This window comes from Rhizophagus irregularis, chromosome 18 (genome assembly GCF_026210795.1).
Source record: "Rhizophagus irregularis chromosome 18, complete sequence".
NCBI classification, from domain to species: Eukaryota; Fungi; Glomeromycota; class Glomeromycetes; order Glomerales; family Glomeraceae; genus Rhizophagus; species Rhizophagus irregularis.
Genome location: NC_089446.1, coordinates 2,149,557 through 2,175,797, shown reverse-complemented (window position 1 = coordinate 2,175,797; position 26,241 = coordinate 2,149,557). Strand labels below are relative to the sequence as shown.

Genomic DNA, 26,241 nt, shown 5'->3' with positions numbered 1-26,241 from the left:
ATATTGAAATTCAAGATGACGCAAAGGAGATGAGATGGAAGAAATAGCAACAAAATATTGAAATTCAAAGATGATGAGATGAAAGAAAAATAGAAGAAAAATTGTAGGAGGGTTAATAGTATTGTTCATAGCTCAGATGAATTCAATAATATTTTGATAAAAGAAATCAACTGAATTTATCAATTAAATACTATTAACTTTTGAAGAAAATAGACACCATTCAATATTTGAGAAGATTTATTCGCAAACTATTAATAGAAAAATTTTGAATCTTCATTGAAACTTTAAATATATGAACAGTTAAGAAAATATTCTACAAACTACCTTTTATACATTAAGAGTGAAAAGAATTAAAATTCAATGATTAATCAAAGAAATTCCAACGATTAAACAAAGAAAAAAGAGTGCTTACAATATATAAAGATTGAAAGTGCTTAAGATGTAAATTATGTATGGATGTGTATTCCAGTCAAAAATCAAGTATTATTGAGATAGAATATGCTAAAGACCTTTACAATGTGTTTATTTTTATAAATTCATATAAAATATATAAAATTATATAGATAAAATTATACTACCAATTATACATATACAAAATTCATATAAAATTTTCAGTAATAATCTTTGAAAGAAAAATACAATTAGAAAAAAAGCAGAAATTAGAAGTTATAATAAAAATTTAGATAATAATAATAGATATATAGATAATTCTCCTTTATATAAAAATGGAAATTAGATTAGCGAAAATAATCTGGTTTATTGGGTATAGTTTAAATTTTATACTAGGGATTTAGTTAAGTAGAAATTATTCATATAAATTATAATTACTTATGATATTATTATAAGTAACAAGAAATGTCATTATAGCGTAGTCATAAGAATAAAACGTATTACAAATTTACTCATTTTTCAAGTTATTTATATGACACTACTGTTTTCAGCAATGAAGCAATTTTAAATCTAGCGGCAAATAAATTCATTATATATATGATAATTTATTGTTTTACAACTTATATTATAAATAGTGTTAAGTTAAAATATTCATCCTAAATAACAACCTAATAATTTTTTATTAAATAAATTTTTAAAAAAATTTTAAAAATGATAATTTTTTTTTTTTATAGTTTACATTTAAATGCTTTTAAAAAAATATAAAATGTATTTATTTTAAATATTTATAAGTTTGACCAATTTTGCAAACCACATAAACCTGGTTAACCTTTAATCAGTTTCAGTCTCCATATTAAAATATATATTTTTTTCATAACTAAAATATTTAATAACTCCATCATTTTTATATCTATCAATAAGTGCCACATATTCTTTTTCTCCATAAATTGAATCAGATGTAAACATAGAAAGTGCAGGTCGACCTTTCCATTTGTCAAAAAATGTCTCCAATTCTTCCAATGTAAATTGAATATCATCAAAAAATCTAATTTCACTTAGATTATTTGGTGCTGATCTAATTATTATTTCTAATAATTCATCTTCAGGTTCTTTTTCATAAAATATAACTAATAATAATGATTTCAAGTTTTTACAAACTTTTAATAATTTTTCTAATTCATTGAAATGTTCCACTGATGATGAAAATATAAGTGATAAATATTCAATTTTAGGACAGTTCTCATATACCTTACGAATAAAATTTAAAGAATCCTCATCAAAATCATCATGATAAATAGTATCATAATATTTTGATGATAAAATTTCTTTAAGTTGTCCACCAGTATTTTCTATAATACTAGAAGCTGTATTTAATGTAATACAATCTATATTAAGAATCTCAAGTTCACGATAAGAAAATGTTTTTAATTGTTCATCACTAAAAAAAATAAAAACATCATTAATTATTAATGTTTTTAATTTATAGAGCTTTTGGAGTACTTTTTGTAATAATATATGCTCAAAACAATCAACATATTGAAAAAATATTTTTAAATGTTTAAGTATATCTGCCTTTTTTTCTAATACGAGAAGAATTTCTTCATAAGGATCTGTATAATAATCATCATCAAAATCATCCTTCCATTCAAGATATTTTAAATTTTTTTGAACTTCTATTAATTTTATCAATCCAAGATTAGCTTCTATATTTTTATTAATAATTATAAATCTTTGAATATAATTACAAATACGTGCTAATCCATAAAAATATGAGGAATCAATAGATGTATCACATTTTATTTCACAAAGTGATTCGAGACGAATTTTAGCTTCCGGAAAATAAAATATTTGATGTTTAATTGATCTCATATCTAAATATCTAAATTCAGTACTTTTTTTCATAAAGAGATTATAAAATTCTTGTTGTAAAAGAAATTGATTGTATGCTAAAAAGGATCCATTAGAAATTATTTTGTTTATGATATTTATATTGATACTTCTACAATAAGATAAATAATCAAACAAGAGTGATTGACATGAAATTTGAGGTAATCCTCTTTGTATTTTTAGGAATTCTTTGATATCATCAGTTAAGTAATAGGCAATGATAGCGAATAAATAACTTTTATTATCATAATTAATATCATAACACCAAGGATTTCTCCATAAAATTGGAATTACAGTTTCACACCAAGTTTTATTAACCATTAAACATAAAAATAATGATTTCGAATCTTTTCCTAATTCTTCAAATATTAAGTAAAGAATATCCTTATTGAGCTTTGACATTCTCTTATCGGAATAAAACAAAAGAAAATTGTAAAAAAACTGAATAATCTCAAAGTATTATGTGTTTTTTAAAAAATAATTTTTCGTTGATTTTGAAACTGAAAAAAAAAAAAAAAAAATATGAAAAAAACCATGAATGAAACTAAATTTATATAATAAACCACCGGAAAACTCCGACTAAAGAGAATCGTCATTCTTGTGCGATCTCAAAATGCTGATCAAATGTTTCACGACACGAATAATATTAAACGCCTTTTGTACAAGTATGATGTTCATAATAACAATATATGCAGAATTACGTAATTAAACTTTATTGTTACGAACATTCGATAAAATGTTCTTTTACAAATACAGCAACGACAAACAAAAATTCCTGCATATATTATATTTGAAATCGAATAAAAATAAAGTATTAAATGATGTGTAAAGTTTTAATAATTATTTTAAAAATCCTATAATAAATCTAAGTTTTACAGAAAATCATTGTTTACAAATATAATTTTACGCTTGAAAGTTGGAACATAAATATTGTATAACATATATAAATTTCTCAAGCAGTAACATGATATGATTCTTGCTATTATAAAAGGCATAGCTTCTAATTATAGTGTTTAACGTATTAAAGTTAATAAATTCTTAAAAATAAAAACACCCTATAAAAAATATTCTGGGTAAAATCCCGATAAATTCGATAAATGATCATTTTTCTCCGATATGTGATTTATTTTTATTTTTATAATGAAGACGGAAGCCGGGATTACAGGCAAATGTTTACAAAGACGAAACTAAACTCGAGTTGATCCAACCCCCAACTTTTGAAAGGAGTCGTTCCGCCTAATATTCAACCCTGAACCCTAGGTGTAACCGAACTACTCATTGACACCATAAAAACTTAAATAATAAATGACTTTTTATCCGATATGTGATCAATTTTCTAAAAAATTTTACATTTTGTAGATCATGTGACTTTACGTCCATTATTATACTTCCACTACTTTAGAGCTATGCCGGATAATGCGGAAAGTTATTGAAACTGAACACCAAACTGATCACAAACAAGAAATGGAATATTGGAAGAACTGGACAATATTATACTTCAGCCCGAACCTAGAAATAGGGATATTTCCTTTGACTCGCTCATCTATTAATCCTATCGCTTGATTTTTAAATAACCTTAATAACTATCGATCAGAATAAGTTTATTTAGTTTATTTATTGAATTGGGAATCACAAATCATTTTGGAATTTTTCTTTTTCTCAAAGAAACTCAATATTTAATATAAAAAATCCATTATTGCAATCGTTGCCAAAAAGGGATAATTTGAACGTTTATAGAAAATTTGTACTTAATTTGAATCGAGTCTTTTTTGCTTCATGAGTCAATAAAAAGACCTCTGAAAACATATTAGTAGTATAATTGCCACAAATCTGGCGAATTAAATAGTTTTTAATTACCCTTTTAACTTCAAGTATTGTATCATAAATTCTAAATAAAGCAAGAAAATGTTGGGGTTGATTTTGCAAATTTGATTTTTATCCGATTAGTGATCGTCAAATTTTACGTTCTTTATAAGTCAAATAAATGTATCGCCACGTATACAGAATATGAAGTCTCTGGCAGAGCTTGAACTGCATTCAAGTCAAGAATTTCGAGTGCACGTAATCGGGAATGCTGGCTAGGACTATCGTAATGTCGGCCCTAACTATATCATGATCACGTGATAATAGTGCCGGTCAACACTAATTGTAATTCTGAACTTCAGTACGAGAAAATTTTTTTTGGCCTAATTGACTAATAAAATTTTTTTTAATGCATGTGTTATTGCTCTATTATATCCTTCATTATAATAAATTACTATGATATCGTAGAAAATTTTAATAGCAAGATCTGAAACTTTTGATAAGACTACTTTATAATATTATACAAAAGAACATATAAAAAAATTTTTCCAAATATTAGTTCCCAGAATGGACGTTAAAAGGAGAATCTTTAATTAAATCTTCATATCTTCATAATGATGTCACAAAAAAACTTCAAACTTATAATTATTAATTCAAAGAATAAATGGTTAATATATATTTTATGATCATAACTCGAGAATATTTTATTAATAAAACCTTAGTTTTACTAATAATGATGGGTTATGGCGTATTTTACCAAAGTTCATTTTGCCACTAAAGTCATTTTTGCCAAAGGGATGTTTTGCAAAATGGACATTTCACCAAATTGACATTTCATCAAATGAACATTTTGCTGGATTCTTTTCCCTGAATCATCCATTTTCCAAAATCTATTTTGCCAAAGCCAATTACATCGAAACTATTTGCTGAACGGAGTGGTAATGATTAATATTTTTAAAATTCAATAAATTTTTATTTATTTCAACCTATATTTTTTTATTTTCAAATATTTTATTCACACTTATTTAAAAAATTGAAAAATAAAATAAGTGTTCATTAGATATCACTGCATCTTTAATAAAACATTTCCTTTTCATTTTTTCATTTAAACTAATGATGATGATTGAACAAACTAATTAATTACTTAAATCAATTAAAAAATTAAATTAACAAATGACTATTATAAAATAGTTTTGTAATAATAAATAGTTTGATTTAATGAAATTTAATGCAAATACTAGAAATAAGATTTGTTATATATTAAAGTTGATAACCAAAAAAATTTTAAAACATACCAATTCTTACTGCAAAGTAAAAGCTTAAGAATGGAATCTAAAAACAAATAATATATAATAAAAATGTTAGAAGACTCGAGTACTCTAAGTAAGCTTTGTAGAAAAGACAGATTCAAGCCCCCATGCCTACTATCAACAGACATTAACGATATATCGTGAGTGATCAAACTCGTGCAGAGGTACTGTCATATTGATAATAAGACATGAGACCCACCACCAAAGGGAAGGGCCCCACATACAGAAGTCTGCGACATAGCTTGAGATATTATTATTTTTCTCATTAAGGTAAACCAGACTTCTAGAAGAGGAGGATAACCGAAGCACTCTAGGTGCACAAATCCCTTATACATCCCAGCTTAGTCATTTCCACTTACCAAAATAATAAAAATAGAAATTTCTAAGGCTTTGAAGGTTAAAACTTTTACATAAATCATGAAATCTAAAAAATAAAACATATGATAAAAATGTTAGAAGACTCGAGTACTCTAAGTAAGCTTTGTAGAAAAGACAGATTCAAGCCCCCATGCCTACTATCAACAGACATTAACGATATATCGTGAGTGATCAAACTCGTGCAGAGGTACTGTCATATTGATAATAAGACATGAGACCCACCACCAAAGGGAAGGGCCCCACATACAGAAGTCTGCGACATAGCTTGAGATATTATTATTTTTCTCATTAAGGTAACCAGACTTCTAGAAGAGGAGGATAACCGAAGCACTCTAGGTGCACAAATCCCTTATACATCCCAGCTTAGTCATTCCCACTTACCAGCAGAATAATAGACATTAAAGCTTGACATTCATTTCGAACTTTTCCCTCTCAAGACTAGTCAAAGTTGCTTTAGGATGGAGTAAATTTCATATTTTTTTAATAATATTCATTCTAAATAGGGAGTTAATATCTTGACTGGGTGTGATGTTGTGTGGGTGGGACTATGTATGGTATATTCCCTATCTTTCATCCTTTCCTTTACCTTTCCTTTTTCTCATCTTTTTCTCTACTTCGTATCCCCAACTCTGTCGCTTTGAAACTTACACGTCCAATTAAAAAAGTTGTAGGAGAGTGACGATATATTTCTCTGGTAACTGCATCGCAATATTCTAATTCATTAGATCTTTATACGTTATTGGTCTTGTTAAGTCATTTCCAAGAACTCTATCAAATTACGATATCAGTATAGTAGGAGTGGCCGAAAGACTTATGTTTCTAAACAGAGTCAATAAAAAAAGAAGTTTACATTTATTTGTTGATTCTTTCAAGCGCCATTTCCGTTTATTAGAAATAAAATTTTTTATGCGGAAGTCAATAAAGAAGAAGTTTATAAGTTACAATAATTGTCTTGAAAAGAAGGAATATTTTTAAAAAAATTACGCGTGAAAAAAAAAGGATTTTTATAAAAAAAATTACGCGTGAAAAAAGGGATTTTTATAGAAATATTTCGTGGGAAACTGATGATTGTGATAATCAGGTCCGATGCATGATTATTTTGCATGAGTCATTTGATCATTTGATCAATGATATCTATGTATATATTTATTTTGATTTTTCGATTTAGAGTGCCGAGTGTCCTTAAAATAGATCATAGATCGGGGTTCAGGTTAGTCCGCTGAGTTTACCCAGAAAAAAAAAAAAGATTATCCTAGACCGCAACTGTATTAATCACGTGGCGATTACAGTTCACCCTCACTATAGTGAATCCCATGGGCTGGAGATTAAAATTCGTTATAGTGAGAAATTCACTATCATTATAGCAAGTTATTCAAGTTATTCGTTATATAAAAATTCGCTATAGAGAGGGTGAACTGTACTCTGAAAAAACTTATTTATATGGGGGTTTAGGATAAAGAACCTGGACCCGGTTCAGGATAAATTTGTCCTTATTTCTATCCGGTAATCTTTTTAACATTGTCATATTATTTTTGTTAATTAACGTTAACTCTCATTTTAATTCTTTTCAGCTTTTAATGGCTTTAGATTTTGGCATCAGAACGTTAAGTTCAAAACACTATGAGTTTTCCTTTAGAAACTTATCTTCTTAAACTAACTATCTTCTTTTTTTCTTTTTTTGGTTGTGCTTTTTTGCGATTTCATACTTCACCTTTTCTATTTCATTTTCACTTCATTATATTAACATCATATAATGGGCTCATTTGTATCACGCGATATGTTAATAACCGCACTCTGACCATTTTAACTTTTTTTTTAAACTTAAAAAAGTTTAAAATTTTTATGTTTAAAATACTTCTTAAAGTTTTTTTAATGAAACGTACCCTCTCTTGCTTTTCTCATTTCCTTCTCTCCCTCTCGTTCTTCCTTTCCTCTCTTTTAATTCCCATTCCCTCTTTTCGTTCTTTCCCTTTCGCCTGTTTCTCTGCTGTTATTGTTATTAAACGTCTTTCTTTTTAGGTTTTGTCTTGTCTACTGCTTCTTCTTGACTTGGACCAAGTTATTATATAAGTCTTTTAATACAATTACTTCTGGGAAATCTTTGGTAACCACTAAGGAAGGACGCGATATATTTGTTAGGTTTGGAAATTTTTGGTAAAAGTGGTTTTTTTTTGATCGAATGATCGATATTGCATCAACCATTTTGAAAATGGCGAACAGAATCCCAGATAAGTTTGAAAAATTTTGAAATTTTCTAAAAAAACTATTTTTCAACATTTTAATTCGGATTTTTCTATGCATTACATGAATATTGACAAGGTTAATTAAGTGTTATTTTATTAACATTAGTAATTCTTCATGAAATTCTTTAGTCATTTTTAATCCAAAGGCAAGCAATTGATTTGTCTGGCTCTTCACAAACAAATTAATGTAAGTATCACGGCATTTAATGTTTTCACTTATTAATTTAGATTTATTTTATTTTGATAAAATTTCCCTTCTCTTTTTTTATGAACTTTGGAACATGATTGGGACTTGTATCAAATTACACTAACTTAATTTTCTAATAGAATAACATATTTTTTTACTATATGATTATTGCATTGAACACACATTTACTTGGAGTTTACTATATATTTTTTTTATTAATTTACAATATGTTATAATGCAAACAATACATTATATTACAAATTTATTATACAGATACTTCTATTATTTAAATCGTTTATACAGTTACTTTTCATTATTTATATTATTACTTTGAATTAACAATACATTTCCTACACTTTAACTACACATTTTTTATATTAAAAACATATCGCTGCGTCAAGTTTAACATAAAATAGCCATACGTCTACTATATTAAATGGCAGCTATTTAGCTACTATATAGTCCCGGTTTCGCAGGTTTCAGCAAAGATTAATGTTCTTAACTATTACTTCGCAATCAAGTATGGCCAATGAAATTTTAGGATTGAGTGTAACACTTTAATAATATTACGATATAATTACGTACGATTGATGATCATGTGATTATCACTTCGATTATAACGCTTCGAACGTCAAACAGTTACACTATAAAATAAATAATATTTGAAAATTTGATATTGCTATTATTAAAACTTAGTTGTAAACCCTTTGATAAAACTTTTTTGGACCAATAATTATTTAATTCGTTATTATGATATTACAGTATATTAAATACTCTGCGGCAGTCAAAGGAAATTTTTTTTTTTTGTGAATTCCGTTCAGATTACTAAGAGCATAGCAATCAAATTTTATCAGTAATGTAAGAATCAACTCAAAACTCTAAAGATATACGCCAATTTTTAAAATTTTTGTTTATAAACCAACCAATCAAATTCACATTACATTATGTTAAATTTGTGTAAAACATTATTTGATCAGCAATTTTCGGAGTTTGGCTCCGGTTTTAATTACACAAATTTAGTTTTATTCATAAGTTTTCAGGGTTTTTTTATTCCTTTTTAAATTTTTTCTTTTTATTATAATCGAATAATTCAATACCATAAAAAATTATTCTGAAATACTCCAATTTGAAAAGATTATTAAGGATAAAAGAATCATGTCTAAACTTAACAAAGATGTTCTTTTGTTGATTTTTGAAGAGTTGCAAGAAGATTCCAAATCTCTCTTTTCATGTCTAATGACTAATAAATTTTGGTGTGAAACTGTTATTCCAATTTTATGGAAGAAGCCTTGGTGTTATAATATTAATTATTATAACAAAAATTTATTATACTCTATTATTACTTTTTATTTAGCTGATAATATTAAAGAATACCTAATAAGTCAAGGAATCCTAATACCTCGAACTTCACGCAAATCATTTTTAATTGATTATTTGTCCTTTTGCAAGAGTATTGATATAGATATGTTGAATTCTATAATTTCTATAGGATTTTCAAATTTATATAATCAATTTCTATTGCAGCAAGAAATTTACAAACTTTTAATGAGGAAATGTCCTGAATTAAAGTATTTGAATATTAAATCAATTAAACATCAAATATTTTATTTTCCGGAAGCAAAGACTAAATTTGAATCACTTTTTGAATTAAAATGTGATACAACTATTGATATTTCATACTTTTATGGACTAGCACATAATTGTCAATATATACAAAGACTCATTATTATAAACAATAAATTAAATATCAATCATGGAACGGTGAAATTAATTGAAAATCAAAGAAATTTAAAATATTTTGAGTGGAAGGATGATTTTGAAAATGATGATATTGTAGAATATCCTTATATAGAAATTTTTCTTGTATTAGAAAAAAAAGCTGATGTTCTTAATCATTTAATATTATCAACTCCGATCATAAAAAATGTACTCACAAAATTTTATAAATTAAAAACGTTGATAATCAACGACTATGTTCCTTTTTCTGAAGACCAATTAAAAATGTCAGCATATCGTGAACTTGAAACTTTTAATATTGATTTTATTTCATTAAATGAAGCTTCTATTATAATTGAAAATAGTGGAGGACATATCAGAGAAATTCTATTAAGATACATTGATTATGAATATTGGTATGATAATCTTGTTGAAGATTCTCTTAATTTTATTTGTAAAATCTACCAAAATTGTCCTTTGATTGAATATTTGTCATTATTATTTCCATCAACAACAGATCATTTCATTGAATTTGAAAAGTTATTAAAAGGTTGTCAAATTTTGAAATCTCTATTACTAAATATACCAAATAATGATAAAGAAGAAACTGGAGATGAATTATTAAAAATATTAATTAGATCAGCACCAACCAATCTAAGAGAAATTAGATTTTTTAACGATTTTAAATTTTCCTTGAATAATTTGGAGAAATTCTTTAAAAATTGGAAAGATCGCCCTGCGCTTTCTATACTTACAACTGATCCTATATATAAGGGAGATGACTATATGAAACTGATCAATAAATACAAAGACAATGGAGTAATTAAAGAATTTAGATGTGATTCTAGAAATGATGATATACAATATTAAATTTAATCATAACCACATACAGTATTTATATTAAATATGTGAAAGGTTCTTATTTAGCCTGAAGAAAAGAATGCCGAAAATTTTGTGTTATATGTCTAACTTTAGTTGTAGTTATTTTCTTAATTAATTTGATGATCGTACTAACCATGAAATTCAAAATATGGTTAGTCTGAGGCCAAATATGGTTTAGATCTTTCCGAGATTTTTTATTCATATACTTGAAGCTTCAAGTATTGGATCTGCAGTCAGCTTTTTTACGGATGGTGGGTTAATATATATGAAAAAAAAAGAGTGACAATAAAAAAAATCAATTTGATGAAAAAAAAAATGATCAACATAATATGTAATAAAATGATGATAGACATAAATAATTACGTAATTATATGATGATGATAATTATATAATAAACATTTATAATATGATATGAAAAATTTTGATGTTTCGTAATAATTACCATTCACTTTCATTTTTTATTTACTAATAAATAAAAAAAAAACAAAAATATATATATAATATTTCTTAAATAATATTTCTTAATAAAAAAAAAACAATATAATAAGAATTTTTTTGTTGTATGATAAATAATGATAAAATAATTATTATGTAAAAATATTTCCTTATAAAAATTATTTATTATAAAAAATGATTTCATTTTTAATTAACAACGCTTATACAAATATCTTTTTAAAAAACCAATAAATAAGATACATTTAAAAATTTTTACCATAAAAAAAAATAAATTTTCATTTTTTTTTTAATTATAATAATTAAAAAATAATAATAATAAATACTATGCCAGCAAAGCTCACCTTTATCTGTGTAATTCACTCAGTTGTTGAACGTGATAGTAATAATTTTATTGTGAAAGAAGCTATTGTTGTTGTGAAAAAAGAAGATAATACAACAATGAACCTAAAAGTTATTGCCTTTTTTCCAAAAAATCCTTCAGTTCCAAAGTGGATTCCAGATTTTACGTCTGGTGACATACTTAGATTTACAGGAAAATTTGCTTTTTGCAAAGAACCCCCTCATAATGATATTTTAGAGGTAATTTATAAACTTTCAAATTAAATTATTTAAAATAGAAAAAAAAAAATATTTATTATGATGATAAATAAATTTAATTTTTATTTATTTTAATAAAAAAATAAAATAAAAATAATTAGGTAACAGCTATCGAAAGATGATCTTCCGATTAGTTCAATTTCAGTTTTTCTTATAGGTTACATTTCAACATAAGTACAAAGTAATGATGATTTATTTAAAAGTATTAAGTTTACTATCACTGAATTTGTTGGAAGAAGGAGTGTTGGCGAGAAATTTAATATTAAATGTAGATATTTAAAGACAGATGAAAGAATTGATAATAAGGCAAAAAAAATCAGAAAAAATCCAAATGTTATGATATTGGAAGAAATGATTTTAGTTAATTCTGAATTCCAAGTTGAAATTCAAGATATAAATTTTATCACTATGACGAATACTAATATTGGAAGCTTGACAGATAATTCAATATCTTCTCTATATTCTTGGTTAACTACATCTTCAAGAAGATTATCGGCACAATCAATGGCTAATAACAAAAATCTCACAAATATTTCATCAGATGTTCAAGCCACAGATTCTAATAATGAAGAACTGTCACATTCAAACGATAAACTAGAACCAAATAATGAATTAAACATTGATAATAAAAATATAGATAACGATCCTACCTCCTCAAATAATAATAAAAATAATAATAGTAATAGTAATAAAAGAGATAGGAAAAGAACTAGGAAATAATAAAGATATAATTATATAACATAGATTTAGGTTTACATACACAATATTACTTATTTTTTTTATACATATATTTCCAGAATTTTTCTTATTACATTTAATTAATAAAGTAATTCACCGATTTGTTAAACTAAAAAAAAAAATAATCACTATAAAACTTTGCATTTTTTTTTTATATTTTATTTATTGCCGTTTTCAAAATAATTAAAATTAATGATCTGCAATATAATGATCAAAAACACTAAAAAAAATACAAAAAAGTATATTGAAAAACAAAAAAATGTGTAATGTATATCATGTAATACAAGATTACAAAATCTCAAGTTTTTTTACGCATATTAATTAAAAAAATATAGTGTTATGATGAAAATTTTAGACCTAAAGTTATAAAGAAACGAAAATTTTTTTTCGTATATGAAATTTTTTTTTGTGTTACATAATCAGCATTTTTTTTTTTAAATAGTAACGCGTTTATTAATTAATATAATTTTTATAAAAATTTACATAATTAAATTGAAACACTTAGAACTTGGAAATTAATTTCCAGACCCTATAACTAAGTATTTTTCGAACTATAACTAAAATCTATCTAAAAATTAAAATAATTAAAATTTATAAATCTATCTAAATAATCCGATCGCTATTTTAACTATTGTATTCCAAGATTTAGCTATATTAATACCATCTGTAATTGATCCTTTCATTTTGTCCAACGTTACTAAATTAATTTGTTTATTTTTTGTTATTTTTTCTTTTCTATCTAATTTTTCCTGTGTTTTTTTCTTTTTTCTATTTTCTAATTCTGCATCCAAAATTTCATCTATATTATTGTTTTGTTTTTCTCTTTTTCTTTTAAGGTCTGATTTGTTTATTTGCTCTTTCTCTTCTAATCTTTTGATTTCTTCACAACGTGAAATCCATATTCAGTTTTTTATCTTTTCATATGTGAAAATCCAAAGATCTTTAATCAAAGTTTTCTCTTTTTTATCTTTCGATAGGTCGTCAAACTTCTTGTTATATATTCCTCTGATCAGTTCCCATTTTCTACTTTTTTCCAGTAAAATTTCTGATCTACTTTCAAGTATATTTATAAATTCACAATTATAATTTCTCAATATTTCTACTTCTTCGTTTTTATTGGAGCTAGTTTATTTTCGAACCTATATGGTGACTCTCGTATAATGTCATCGATTGAGAATTCATTGTCTTCGCATAACCAAATATGTTCCCAATCTTCTATTTCTTTTTTTCCACATCATATACATCTATCGGTATTGATCTTATTAGTATTTCTTCTGTATAAGGTTTTATAAGTGGGTTGTGCTTTTAATAAGTTTTTGATTCTATAAAAGCGTTTGATCATGTCTTTGCCACCACATTGTCTTTGTGATAAACTAATTCTATTGCTGATAAACTCTAGATTCATCACCCAATCAAATTCTTTTTTATAATTGTACATAAATAAATCTTCCAATTTCTCACTGTTCAAAATTTCATTTTTCTATGTTGCATTCGTAATTAATTTTCTTCACAATCTGAAGCCTCCTGTGATTAGTCTATTATTCCAAAACAGGTTGTATTCATTTGTTATCAAGGCTTCGTTTATTAATGTAAAATTATATTTTATCATTTTAATTACGTTATCATCTTTTAGCATTTCTCGTATATCTTTTCATTTTTCTTTCATGACTCTGTATATTTTTTCGTTTCCTTCAATTAATTCGATGTTATTTGTTTCTAAAAAATTTTTAATAAATAACAATTCTAGATAATAGTCATTATCTATCTTTTTTCTGTTACTAAAATTGTTAATAAATTCGACGATTAATCTATTAACTTTTTCGTTTACCCTAGAATTACCTCACTGTTCTCGCTAATGATTAAGCTTCCCACTACAGTGACACCTCTCTAAGTGCACCCTCCTTGGGACCATAGTAAAAAAATAGTAGAATGTGCACTTAGAGAGGGTAGGGTGTGCATTTATAGAGAGTAAAATATTAAGAGCTCTTATAAGTTAGGACCAGGCCCACCGTGCACTTAAAGAGAATTTATATAGTGCGTGCACTTATAGAGGGTGCACTTATAAAGATGTCACTGTATTATACTTCTTAAAATAATTTTAAATTCATTTTCGTTATTACATACATGATTTGCTAAAAATATTAATTCATCATTTAAATCTTCTTCGAGGTCTGCACTTTTAATTTTCCAGATTATATTATAACGATAAATTCTTTTCCCTTTATCGTTTAGTTTTAAATACAACTTGAATACTGTATAATGTATAATGTATATCATACGTTTCTAAATCAATCTCAAGGATTTTTATACCAATTCATGAGGAAGAAATTTTTTTTTTTTGAAAAAAAGAATAAATCGATTAAAAGATCATTAATATTCCCATCGACCATTTAAATTATTGATTTGCTCTCTTGGACTAAACGAGATACTGTATTATTAATCACGCTGACCGTTTAATGTTATCCCTGGATATTGGTAATCTGATTTTGTCTGTAAGAGGTTAATATTCTTTCAACGAATCAATCGAATAATGGTTTGAAATAAATAAATAAATTATTGATTTATGCTTCTAAATAAAGCAAAGTACTTTCTAAAATAAATATAAATTATTCATTTTCATAATAAAATTTTAACACAATATTTTCGACTTATGATTAATAATCAGACTTTATGGAATATTTGGAGCAACCAATTACCCGATTACCCCGTATGAGGCTATCATATTACAAAGACACAAATAAATAATAGCTCTAACTTATTTAAAGTTAATAATAAATATACATTCGTCATTAATTATAATATAAATACTATATCACGCGATGATTTTATGAGATTAATTCAAGTTTAACTAAATAAAAAGTACATACACAGTATCTTTGTAATGGGATCTAACAACGAAAGTTGATAAAAAAAGGAGATTCGTTATCAAAGTTACAATCTAAATCGTACAAATAAATATAATAATGAAACAGAACTCAAAATAGAATGTCGATCTGTTAATTTGTCAGACCAAATATCTTGCATATTAGATGACTAACCAACAGCATAGTCTGATAAATCTTAAATTGACCCAAGTCAATAAAAAATCAGGAGGCTTACAGGACATAATTATCCAATTGTCCGATTATCCGATTAAGTAAACGGATATTAACTTTGGTCAATCAATGATTTACAAGATTATACTGCGGGATATGTATGGATTGACACACTAGATCAAAAAAGGTTAAAATAAAGCCTTCAAATATTTATTTCGCAGAATATTACTAATCATCCGTGCACATAATAGGTTTTTTTTATTAATTATTTAGGTTAAATGTAATTTTACGCCGTTATGCTGATCATTTTTGATCCGGTATAATCATGGGGAAATGATTTCTTTGGAAATGATAAGCAATTTATTGATGATTAGTGATTAATGCACCAAAAATTTTAAATGATTTTAAATGATAAAAGGATATTATTCTTGGATAAATATTTTAAACTTAATTATAAATTTGGTAATGAAAAATTTTGATCATGCGAGATTAAGATGATTTTTCCAAAGTTCGTCTTTGCTACTTTTAAATTAAGTTGGTATAAACGCATAAACGATTTTTCCAGGTTAAGAAAAATTTAAGTATTTAAAGCGCTTAAAGTTATTGAAGAATTTAATTTTATGTCTTTTTATTCTCATTTTTTTAAAAAGATGTCTTTTCTTCGTGAACTTGGTAAAACTGGTGTGAAAATCCCTGCAATCGGTTTAGGATGCATGGTGTGTCCCCATACTTACTTCATAGTTCATAATTACTTACGTATCACGTGATTCTAATATAATTTTCTTTTTGATTGGGAAGGGCATGAGTGAATTTTACGGCTCAGCTGATGAAGAGGAGAATATTAAAGTATTGAATCGATCAATTGATATGGGATGTACCTTATGGGATACTGCTGTTTGTATTTAAATCCTTCTAAAAATTTTATGATTTTTTAATATTAATTAAATAATAAAAAACGGAATATCGCAAATTTTGGTAATATAAAGGATTTATATGGATCTGGAGCCAACGAAATCCTTCTTTCAAAAGTTCTTAAAGAACGCCGTAATGAAGTTTTTCTTTGTACAAAGTTTGCATTCTCTCGAGGACCAAATGGTGAATTTAATGTATCAGGTAAACCTGAATACGTTCGTCAAGCTTGCGAAAACTCTTTAAAGAGATTAGGGGTAGACTATATCGATCTTTATTATCAACATCGTGTGGATCCTAATACGTAAGTTTGCTTGGGACTTCAAACGGAGAGAACCAATCGTAATGCAAGCGCAATAAAAAATGAATTATTTGTTTTTTACATTTTTAATAGACCTATTGAAGATACTGTCAGTGCTTTAGCAGAACTTGTTAAAGAAGGAAAAATTAAATATATTGGTCTTTCTGAATGTTCTGCAAAAACTCTTCGACGTGCTTATAAAGTTCATCCTATTGCCGCAGTTCAAGTAATTATTTATTATATCGACATATTATTTAAATATTAAATTATTAAAACATTATTTTTTTTTTTTAAGATGGAATATAGTCCTTGGACTCTTGATATTGAAAAAAGTGGAATGTTAGAAGCTTGTCGTGAATTAGGTGTTACTATAGTAGCTTATAGTCCACTAGGGCGCGGCTTTCTAACAGTAATTATTCCCTTTATTAAAATGTGTTATATGAAAAAAAAAATATATTTTAACTTCAATAAATTTTAAATTACTTTTAGGGAAAATTTAAATCTATTGATGATTTTGAACCAAATGATTATAGAAGAACAGTTCCACGTTTTCAAGGTGAAAATTTCAATAAAAATTTGGAACTTGTTAAAAAATTCAATGAATTTGCGATTAAGAAAGGTGTAACTGCGGGCCAACTTTGTTTATCTTGGGTTTTAGCTCAGGTTAATATACTTAATAATTTAAAATATGATATTGTATAAATAATTTTCTTAATATATATTTATATAATTTTTATATATATATATATATTGTAGGGTGACGAGTTTGTTACTATTCCTGGTACCAAAAGAGTTAAATATTTAGAAGAAAATTTTGAAGCAGGAAAAATTCAACTTAGCCCTGAAGAAATATCAGAAGTTAGAAAAATTATTGATTCTATTGAAATCGTTGGTAATAGAAGTAATGACCGAATTTTGAAGGTAAATGAATTAATAATTATTTAAGCATATGTTAAAACTTTTTTTTTTATTTAATATATTAACAATTTTGTCTAAAAATGCAGTATTTGGATAAGGATGTTTAAAAAAATGTCATTCTAATTATGAATGATTATATTAAATAAATTTTCATGTTCACCTTAATAAATAAATCGTTATGATCATCGTTATGTGATAAATTTTATAAATAAAAAAGATTTTATGATTATTTTATGTTATGGAAAATTATTCTCACTTTCCTGATTCATGAAATGAATGCAAATGATACTCGCAAATTCCAAACTCGAAACTATATTGCATGATTGTATTTAATTATTCCTTAAATGAGGAAATGTCGAAAGTCGTGTTATATCACGTGATTTTAAAATTCATTGCCCCCTACGAACACGCCCCTTGAAATATAATTAAAAATTACTATAAAACATATAAAATTTACAATTTTTAGCATACAATTAATTAAATAATTTTTAAATCTAAGATTTTTTTAATAAAACAATGTTAAAATTTAAATACAAAAAAAATTTTAGAAACGGTGTGACCAAATCTAAAAGAATTTTTTATTATTTGTCCGGAGCGTAGTGATTGACAATCTATTGTTATGTCCTTTTCCAATAAAATTTTCTGTAATAAGAATTTCAATATATTCTTTAAATAATAAATTATTAATTCGTTAATACAGTATAAATTTTCATTTTAAAGATGTTTAATTAATAGGAAAGGAAGAATACATGATAATTTGAATAAAAAAAGCTGACATGAATGGAAAAAAAAAATATTAAACTGAATTTGAATTATTCAAATTTCGACATTATTATACTTATTTAAACATAAATACGTAAAGGTCATTCATGTATATATAAATACATCTTAAATTTTTTTTTTTTCGCTAATTGCTTTAGTCTTCTCTCTTTTACGAAATATATATATTCTTTTAAAGTTAGAATACAGGAGATTTTTTCTTTTTTTTATAAAAAATTAACTAAACATTATCATGTAATTTAAATTACTACGTGTGGTTTTTTTTTTATTTAAATCAGCAGATTTTTTTTTTGATTCGTTACATTTGTCAATTTTTTAAAAATCGTCGATATTAAAGGACTACGTAAGCTAAATCTTGTAATGAAGGAAGGAAGAAAAGAAAACTGCATGAGTTACAGATCAAATTGTCTAGTACATAACAATAGAATGACCTTCGCTATACTCTGGACAATAATTAGAATACACACTTTTTAGAGCTTCATTCCCTATGATTATTCCTTTATTGCAAATTAATTGAAAGAAGCCGATTTCCCTTATAATGATAAAACTTTCCTTCATTAGCAATTCACCATCTAATTTATTTAAGGTTTTTTCACATCATTTTTATATAAAAGCAAGATATGGAGAAAAAAATATATTTCAAGCCGAATAACTATTAAGTATTGATCATTATCATCCTTATCATTAGATTATAATGTGACATTTATTATTAGTCATGCACTCTGTATAAATAATTTTGAATCGTGTAACGACTGTAACGTGGCGCCTGATCTGGTTGATATCCACGGTAAGTTCTACTAATACTAATAAGTAATAATTTAAATTAACTTAATAATCTAGGATCCTTTCTTTATTACTAATAAAATTACAGTAGTATTAACAGCTAATTTATTTAGTTTAGTAGCTTCAGGATGAAATTAGCGTTGTGAATTTTATGGAGCGAATATAATTCAATATTAGGTAGGATCTATTTAGTTTTATAACTAAAGTAAATATTTTTTCACTTTATTTAATTTCTGTTAATAAAATTTTAATCGATAGGGTGAATAATCCCTAATTATCTGGCTAATCGATTTTTAAGATATAAAAAGGAAATTTACGTTCATTTTTTTCGGTCAGATTTCATTTAATTCAATTCTATTTATTTTTAAAAAAATATTTGCATGTACTAAACATATTTATCAATTATCAATAACTAACGTGTTCGATATTGAAAAAACATACTGTATTAAAAGGTTATTTTTATGCCAGGGCGACTTACGGTATTTCGCGCCACATCATACAATCTCAAATTCATCTGATCGAATCTCAGATAGGATCATCGGGATTCTGTGACTGTCAGGATTTTGATTCAATCGGGATAATCGGGATTTGCATTTATCGGGATTTTGGTGTTGAGATTATAATCTGTAGATATTATGATTTTTGGGATGATTTTCATTTGATCTCCTGAAACTATGGAAAGCCGTCCTTGACAAAAGGTTGATATCCAGACATCATGTTGGATAATGTCTAGAGCATCATGTCAAATATATGTAGAATAATGTTTGTACATCATTCAACAAGCATCAACCGACATGATGTCTTAGACATCATGTTACCAAATAAAATATACTATATTTGGTAATTTGATCAGCATGATGTCTAGACATCATGTCGGTTGATGTCTTTCACATGGTTACGGTACATTTCGCCGAAAGCCATTTCGTCGAAAGGACGTTTTGCCGAAAAATAGGCCAACATTATGCAGAATTATAAGCCAGAGATTATTTTTCGGCGAAATGGCTTTCGGCGAAATGTCCCGATACCGTTTCTGATCACTGTGATCAAATATAAATGATATACTGCAAATCAGTACTATGGTATCTTGATTTAAATTAACTTTTCTCCCTCTATTTAAGGTAGTTTAAACACATACAGTATGTATATTCAATTTTAAAAAAGAGAAGGAGTGCTTTAAACATACTGTATGTGTTTAAATTACCTTTGAAATTTCAAAAATAGAGAGAGAAAAGTTAATTTAAATCAAGATACCATAGTACTGATTTGCAGTATATCATTTATATTTCCTAACAGGGATCACAGTGCCCTCTCTCAAAAATAAGTTTTTTCAGAGAAAGAACCAATCATAGGCTCAGAAGTAAAATCAACTAAATATTATTTCTAATCTTTTTTCGGATCTAGACATGTGGTGAGTAAAAAGTATCGCACACGTCTGGCGCAGGGACGATGATTTTATGATGTGCTCAAACATAAATTATGTATGTGCTAAAATTAAAATATGTGATTTAATTTTTTTCAAAAATTCTCACATTATGTGATATTATTTGGTGAAATATGTATGTTATTTGTAAAAAATTGCTTTATCCAACATTAAAATGCGAATTTATTTTTAATAACAAGAAACATAACATTACATGATGATGATTAGAACCTTTGGAAAAACTGGTATTTTGCTGAAAACTTTGAAAAAAACTTGTATTTTATTGCGGATTATGCGTTTCAATACAAGAAGATTCAAATTATGTGATTTTATGATGCGATTAATTAAAATTATGTATTTACCACATAATTATTCGTTTTATGTGATATTATGCAATCACATAAAATCATCGTCCCTGGTCTGGCGGAGTCCTCCTTTATATTTGTTTACAGTTCCTTTTTCCTTATAGAACTTCACGAGTTCTTCACGTTCCTTTGAATTATTGTTGAAAAAAAAAACCCATTTTTAAAAAGAAAAAAGGGGTAAAACGTTATTAATTTATTTATTTTATTTCTAAAAGAGTAGTGAATCTAAGACTATTACAAGGGGTAAAACGTTACAATTAATGCCAAGACTTTTTATTATGATCATTTATGTCACGTGACTTAATAATGAATTTCTGTATATATAGGCCAAAATTTTATTATAAGTTGAGAGTTAGAGTCGTATGGTAAAATATTAATTTACTTATAAAAAAATAGTATTTATTAATTATGATGTTCGTACAAAATTTAGGATTATTGATAATTTTATTATCTCTTATCAATACTTCCTATTCATATCTCTATCCCCAACATAGAGTAGCGTTTAATCCACGAGGATATGTTTCGACTATAAATAAAATATGCATTCATTGGTTCGATTATCATCAAAATGAGATATCGAGTGATTGCAACATAACAGCTGATGAACCTTCATCAAAGACATCTCCAGCAAATTGGTCAATAGGATATTCTCTCTCTATACATACAGAGGATGGTACACTTCATAATGAACCATATTTTTGGTGGGATGGCTGGGTAAATGGGATATATTGTAACGATATACATTTACATTTAATAGAAGGTGGTCTTGTTCTTAAAGAATCTTTTAATTTGACTATAGTTTATGATAAATGTTTCTGGGAATAATAAATCAGATGATTGATTACTATTGGAAGAATTCACAGAAGTAATTGTATTTGTTTTAGTAATATATCCTGTAGTTTAGATAACAGAAGGTATTTTTCTTATTAAGTAGAAAAACAAATAGTTTAATTTTCTGTATAAAAATATTTGAAATCAAATCAATTATCTATATCTATTATATAAATTACCTGACTTGTTATTTGTGTTTTGTGAACAGATTATGATTTATAATTTTGTTATATGATTTTTAATCAATAAAAAAGAATACAACATAATTTGTATTCCGACTTTATCATTTGATTCTTTAGTTTGGAAAAAATTTCTTGGAATAGATAAATAGTGTGATACGTATATAATATTTGCTTGTACGAATTTATATTTACTTAAAATATAAATTTTAAAAAATAAAAACGTTCATCTTTTCTGTCTTTTCTATACGATTATTAATAATATAAAAATCCAAATGAATGGAATATCTGGATTGAGGAAGCTAGTATTTCTAAAGAGTATTTTATATATTATGAACAAAAACATTTTAGCGATTTTCAGGCGCTGTGATGATTTGGAAAAGTTTATCGTGCAATTTGGAAGAATTCAGAACAATATTTAGTATTGAAATCTTTTTTTAATCTCGAATATTTTGAAATAAATTAAATGCAATATTTAATATTCGTATTATAATTATGTACAAATTCAAAATTTATAATATTTACATTCTAGCTCAAGTTTCAACGGGATATACAATTTCATAATAACATCATTAAATTCTACGGAATCGCAAGATTTGACCAGGTGTGATAAAATATTAAATTATAAAATTCAATGTTTAGTTGTTTTATTACAAAAATACAAAAATGTAATCTAATAAAAGTAATTATTCATTTTATTCGCGAATCGCGATTAGAAAATTAAAATTCTCAATCAGCATAGTGATGAAATATGCTGATTCTGGTACTCTTAAAATAATATTACTTGGAATGATAAATATAACTTTGCGTACCAATTAGCTTGTGCCGTTTAAACTTTACATAATGAAGGAATCGTGCATCGTGATTTGGTAATTTATTTTAAAATTATCCGCTTTTTGGATTGTCAAGAAAATTGAATCAGCGTCCAACACACAATCAAAACTTTTTGGAATAATACCTTACGCTGATCAAAAGATTTAATGGACGAAGAATGAATAAAAACTCAAACACAAATATGGTCATTGTTATCGTTTAAGAACAAACACTTTGGTGCTCGTTCATAAATAGCTAAAGAACTTGCTGCAATCACAATCCATTTATGCTTTAGATACTTTAATTGTATCAGTTCATCGAGTAAAATACTGTATAACCAATATTTATTTCAATGATAAAATATTAAACGTAAAATTTATTATATTGATAATTTAAATTTCACATTATATTACAATCATTAAAAGCCTAAAATTGTTCCTGATCTTTTTCTCAAATATCACGTGTGCTGAAATTAAAGAACATGTATTTATGACAAATACTAAATTATTTGCATAAAAATTTTTATTGAACTAAATCATTAATTGATATCAAAAAAAAAAAAATCTATATATCAAAATTTTGATTCAAGTTTCTACCATTCCAATACAAGTTTATAATTTCAATACAATCTTCTGACGAACTTTTGTTGCTTTAATACGAACTTCGGTTTCTCCGGTTTCTTCAATACGTATTTTGATTTCCTCAATACGAACCTTGGTTTCTTCAATGTGAACTTTGGATTTTGCTCTGGTTTCTTCAATACGATCTTCGGGTTTTCCGCTTCCTCTAGTTCTTCTAATATAAGCTTATTACCTTTAATATTCTTGGACCATAAATGTGATCCGATTGATAAACTGATTGTACCGATTAAACTGTGACACTTACTAATCCAATGTCGGACAACTTCCCGACAACCTTTTTCCCGACATACCCTTTGCCCGACAACGATTACCCGACAAGACATATTCCCGAATGTATATTTTACCATTCCCTAATAGACATTATACCTACATGTTAGTTTTCCCGACATGACATTATCCCGACAACACATATGACATATCCCGACAGAAATTTCCCGACATGTTGAGATGATTTACAAAAAGTAATTTATTATAATGTATCATGTTAAAACAATAAAAAGATATTATTGGGCGTTTTTTATAAAACTAGTAACAATTTTGTTGATCATTTGTTGATCATTTATTTTTAAATTTATTATAAATTTTGTCACGAGATTTTCTATGGAAATCATTTCTCAATTTGTTATTAAAACACCTGCTGAATTGCCTCGAAATTGAAAATCATTTCTCTTTTTATAAAAAAATTTCCTTTTTGGTAAAAAACTCTCAAATTAATCTTATATAACTTTATGTAAAAATGACAATGTCAATGTCAATGTCAATGTCAATGACAATGACAATGAAAAAAACTTCTAATGCCAACTTTTCGCAAAAACTCTTCCTGTGCCACTGAAAATACCTGTTAAATTGAGACATCATTCAATATTTGCATGTTTTCATTTGTTTGCTGATCAATTTCACTATTATAATATTATTTACTGTTGTAGCATTTTCGCTATAATTTAAAAAATTTTTAAATAATTTTAACAAAAAACATTTTATTGTTAATTAATAAATTATAGTTTTTCAATTTAATTTTTAAAATGTTAATTTTAAAATAATACATGTATTATGACAATTTCTCTCTATAAAAAAAATAAAATAAATAAAATAAATAATAAGTAGAGGTTAGAACCATCCAAAAAAACCTTACTGGGTAGTAAATTTTATATGTATTTATTTATCCATTCCTAGGAGATTTTGCAGTGAAAATTAACTATTGATTATACTATATAATAAACAGATTTGAAAATTTGAGTAATTCAGAAAGATTTGCATTTTTCAAATTAGAAAAACTTTTAATTTATTCATAATTTTAATATTATTTTACAATTGTAATAGCAGGAGATATAATTTGGCCTATCGGTCATATATGTAATACGTATTACCAATTTAAATATAGGATTTCCGATTTTAATATTGCAACATGTGATCATGTATTACGGTTATTAACAAAGAATTTTTTTATTTTTTCAGCTGATTATTTTTTTGTCTTTTCATTTACAAATACCTAATAAAATAGAAGTAAAATTTTATTTTTTTTCCTTAAATATAAACACAAACATATTAAATTTAATAACTCAGAATTTAAATATAAACAAATATTATAGTTTGTTTACACATATTTCAAATTATGGTTTGAGCATTTTGGCCAAAGTAAATCTTGCTCTTTAATTAAAAGTAGTTCAGCAAGTTTGAAGCTGTTAAGATATTAATCTACATGAAAGTACAGTTAATATTTTTGGAGTTATTTACATTTTTACATGATAGTACTAAGTTACAAATTTTTTTTACCTTCAGAGCGTATTTTGGGCAGTTTAGTCAAAGTAAATCGACTTCTTATATTAATTGAAAGTTTTTTGGCGGGTCAAAATCTGCTTGGATATTAATTTTCATGAAGGTACAGTTAATACTTGAAGGGTTATTCACGTTTTTCACAATGGAATTTTATTTTTTCTGTTTTATCACTTTAGAGCGTATTTTCGGCACTTTAGTCAAAGTAAATCGACTTCTTATATTAATTGAAAGTTGTTCAGCGAGTAATAATCTGTTCGAATATTGGTTTTCATGAAGGTACAGTTAATACTTGAAGAGTTATTCACGTTTTTCACAACGGTACTCATTCACGAATTTTATTTTTTCCGTTTTGTCACTTCAGAGCGTATTTTGAGCACTTTAGTCAAAGTAAATCGACTTCTTATATTAATTGAATGTTGTTCAGCAGGTGATAATCTACTTGGACATTAATTTTCACGAAGGTACAGTTAATATTTGAAGAGTTATTCACGTTTTTCACAACGGTACTCATTCACGAATTTTATTTTTTCCGTTTTGTCACTTCAGAGCGTATTTTGAGCACTTTAGTCAAAGTAAATCGACTTCTTATATTAATTGAATGTTGTTCAGCGGGTCATAATCTGCCTGGATATTAATTTTCATGAAGGTACAGTCAATACATGAAGGGCTATTCACGTTTTTCACAACGGTACTCATTCACGAATTTTATTTTTTCTGTTTTGTCACTTCAGAGCGTATTTTAGGCACTTTAGTCAAAGTAAATCAACTTCTTATATTAATTGAAAGTTGTTCAGCGAGTTATAATCTGTTTGAATATTAGTTTTCATGAAGGTACAGTTAATACTTGAAGGGTTATTCACGTTTTTCACAACGATACTCATTCACGAATTTTATTTTTTCCGT

At 26.1% G+C, this 26,241-nt stretch overlaps 6 protein-coding genes across 6 annotated transcripts; 4 read left to right on the top strand and 2 right to left on the bottom strand.

Moving 5' to 3' along the window:
* Positions 1–1,221: 1,221 nt before the first annotated feature.
* Positions 1,222–2,679, bottom strand: OCT59_010117 (uncharacterized protein; the record flags this gene model as incomplete). The annotated part of the gene is made up of 1 exon (XM_066132819.1): positions 1,222–2,679. One exon carries the CDS (start codon positions 2,677–2,679, stop codon positions 1,222–1,224), a length of 1,458 nt encoding a protein of 485 aa, XP_066000428.1.
* A 6,674-nt stretch (positions 2,680–9,353) lies between these two features.
* OCT59_010116 (uncharacterized protein) lies at positions 9,354–10,784 on the top strand (the record flags this gene model as incomplete). The annotated part of the gene is made up of 1 exon (XM_066132818.1): positions 9,354–10,784. The coding sequence occupies one exon, from the start codon at positions 9,354–9,356 to the stop codon at positions 10,782–10,784; it is 1,431 nt and encodes a 476-aa protein (XP_066000427.1).
* A 792-nt stretch (positions 10,785–11,576) lies between these two features.
* On the top strand, positions 11,577–12,569 carry OCT59_010115 (uncharacterized protein; the record flags this gene model as incomplete). The annotated part of the gene is made up of 2 exons (XM_025324785.1): positions 11,577–11,831; positions 12,060–12,569. 2 exons carry the CDS (start codon positions 11,577–11,579, stop codon positions 12,567–12,569), a joined length of 765 nt encoding a protein of 254 aa, XP_025184454.1.
* Positions 12,570–16,272: 3,703 nt separating this feature from the next.
* OCT59_010114 (uncharacterized protein) lies at positions 16,273–17,857 on the top strand (the record flags this gene model as incomplete). The annotated part of the gene is made up of 8 exons (XM_025314761.2): positions 16,273–16,338; positions 16,421–16,516; positions 16,609–16,835; positions 16,926–17,058; positions 17,128–17,241; positions 17,322–17,495; positions 17,589–17,753; positions 17,837–17,857. The coding sequence occupies 8 exons, from the start codon at positions 16,273–16,275 to the stop codon at positions 17,855–17,857; spliced, it is 996 nt and encodes a 331-aa protein (XP_025184455.1).
* Positions 17,858–21,506: 3,649 nt separating this feature from the next.
* On the top strand, positions 21,507–21,923 carry OCT59_010113 (uncharacterized protein; the record flags this gene model as incomplete). Its single annotated transcript, XM_025314762.2, has 1 exon — positions 21,507–21,923. One exon carries the CDS (start codon positions 21,507–21,509, stop codon positions 21,921–21,923), a length of 417 nt encoding a protein of 138 aa, XP_025184456.1.
* A 1,609-nt stretch (positions 21,924–23,532) lies between these two features.
* OCT59_010112 (uncharacterized protein) lies at positions 23,533–23,885 on the bottom strand (the record flags this gene model as incomplete). The annotated part of the gene is made up of 2 exons (XM_066132816.1): positions 23,533–23,726; positions 23,807–23,885. 2 exons carry the CDS (start codon positions 23,883–23,885, stop codon positions 23,533–23,535), a joined length of 273 nt encoding a protein of 90 aa, XP_066000426.1.
* Between the last annotated feature and the right edge of the window lie 2,356 nt (positions 23,886–26,241).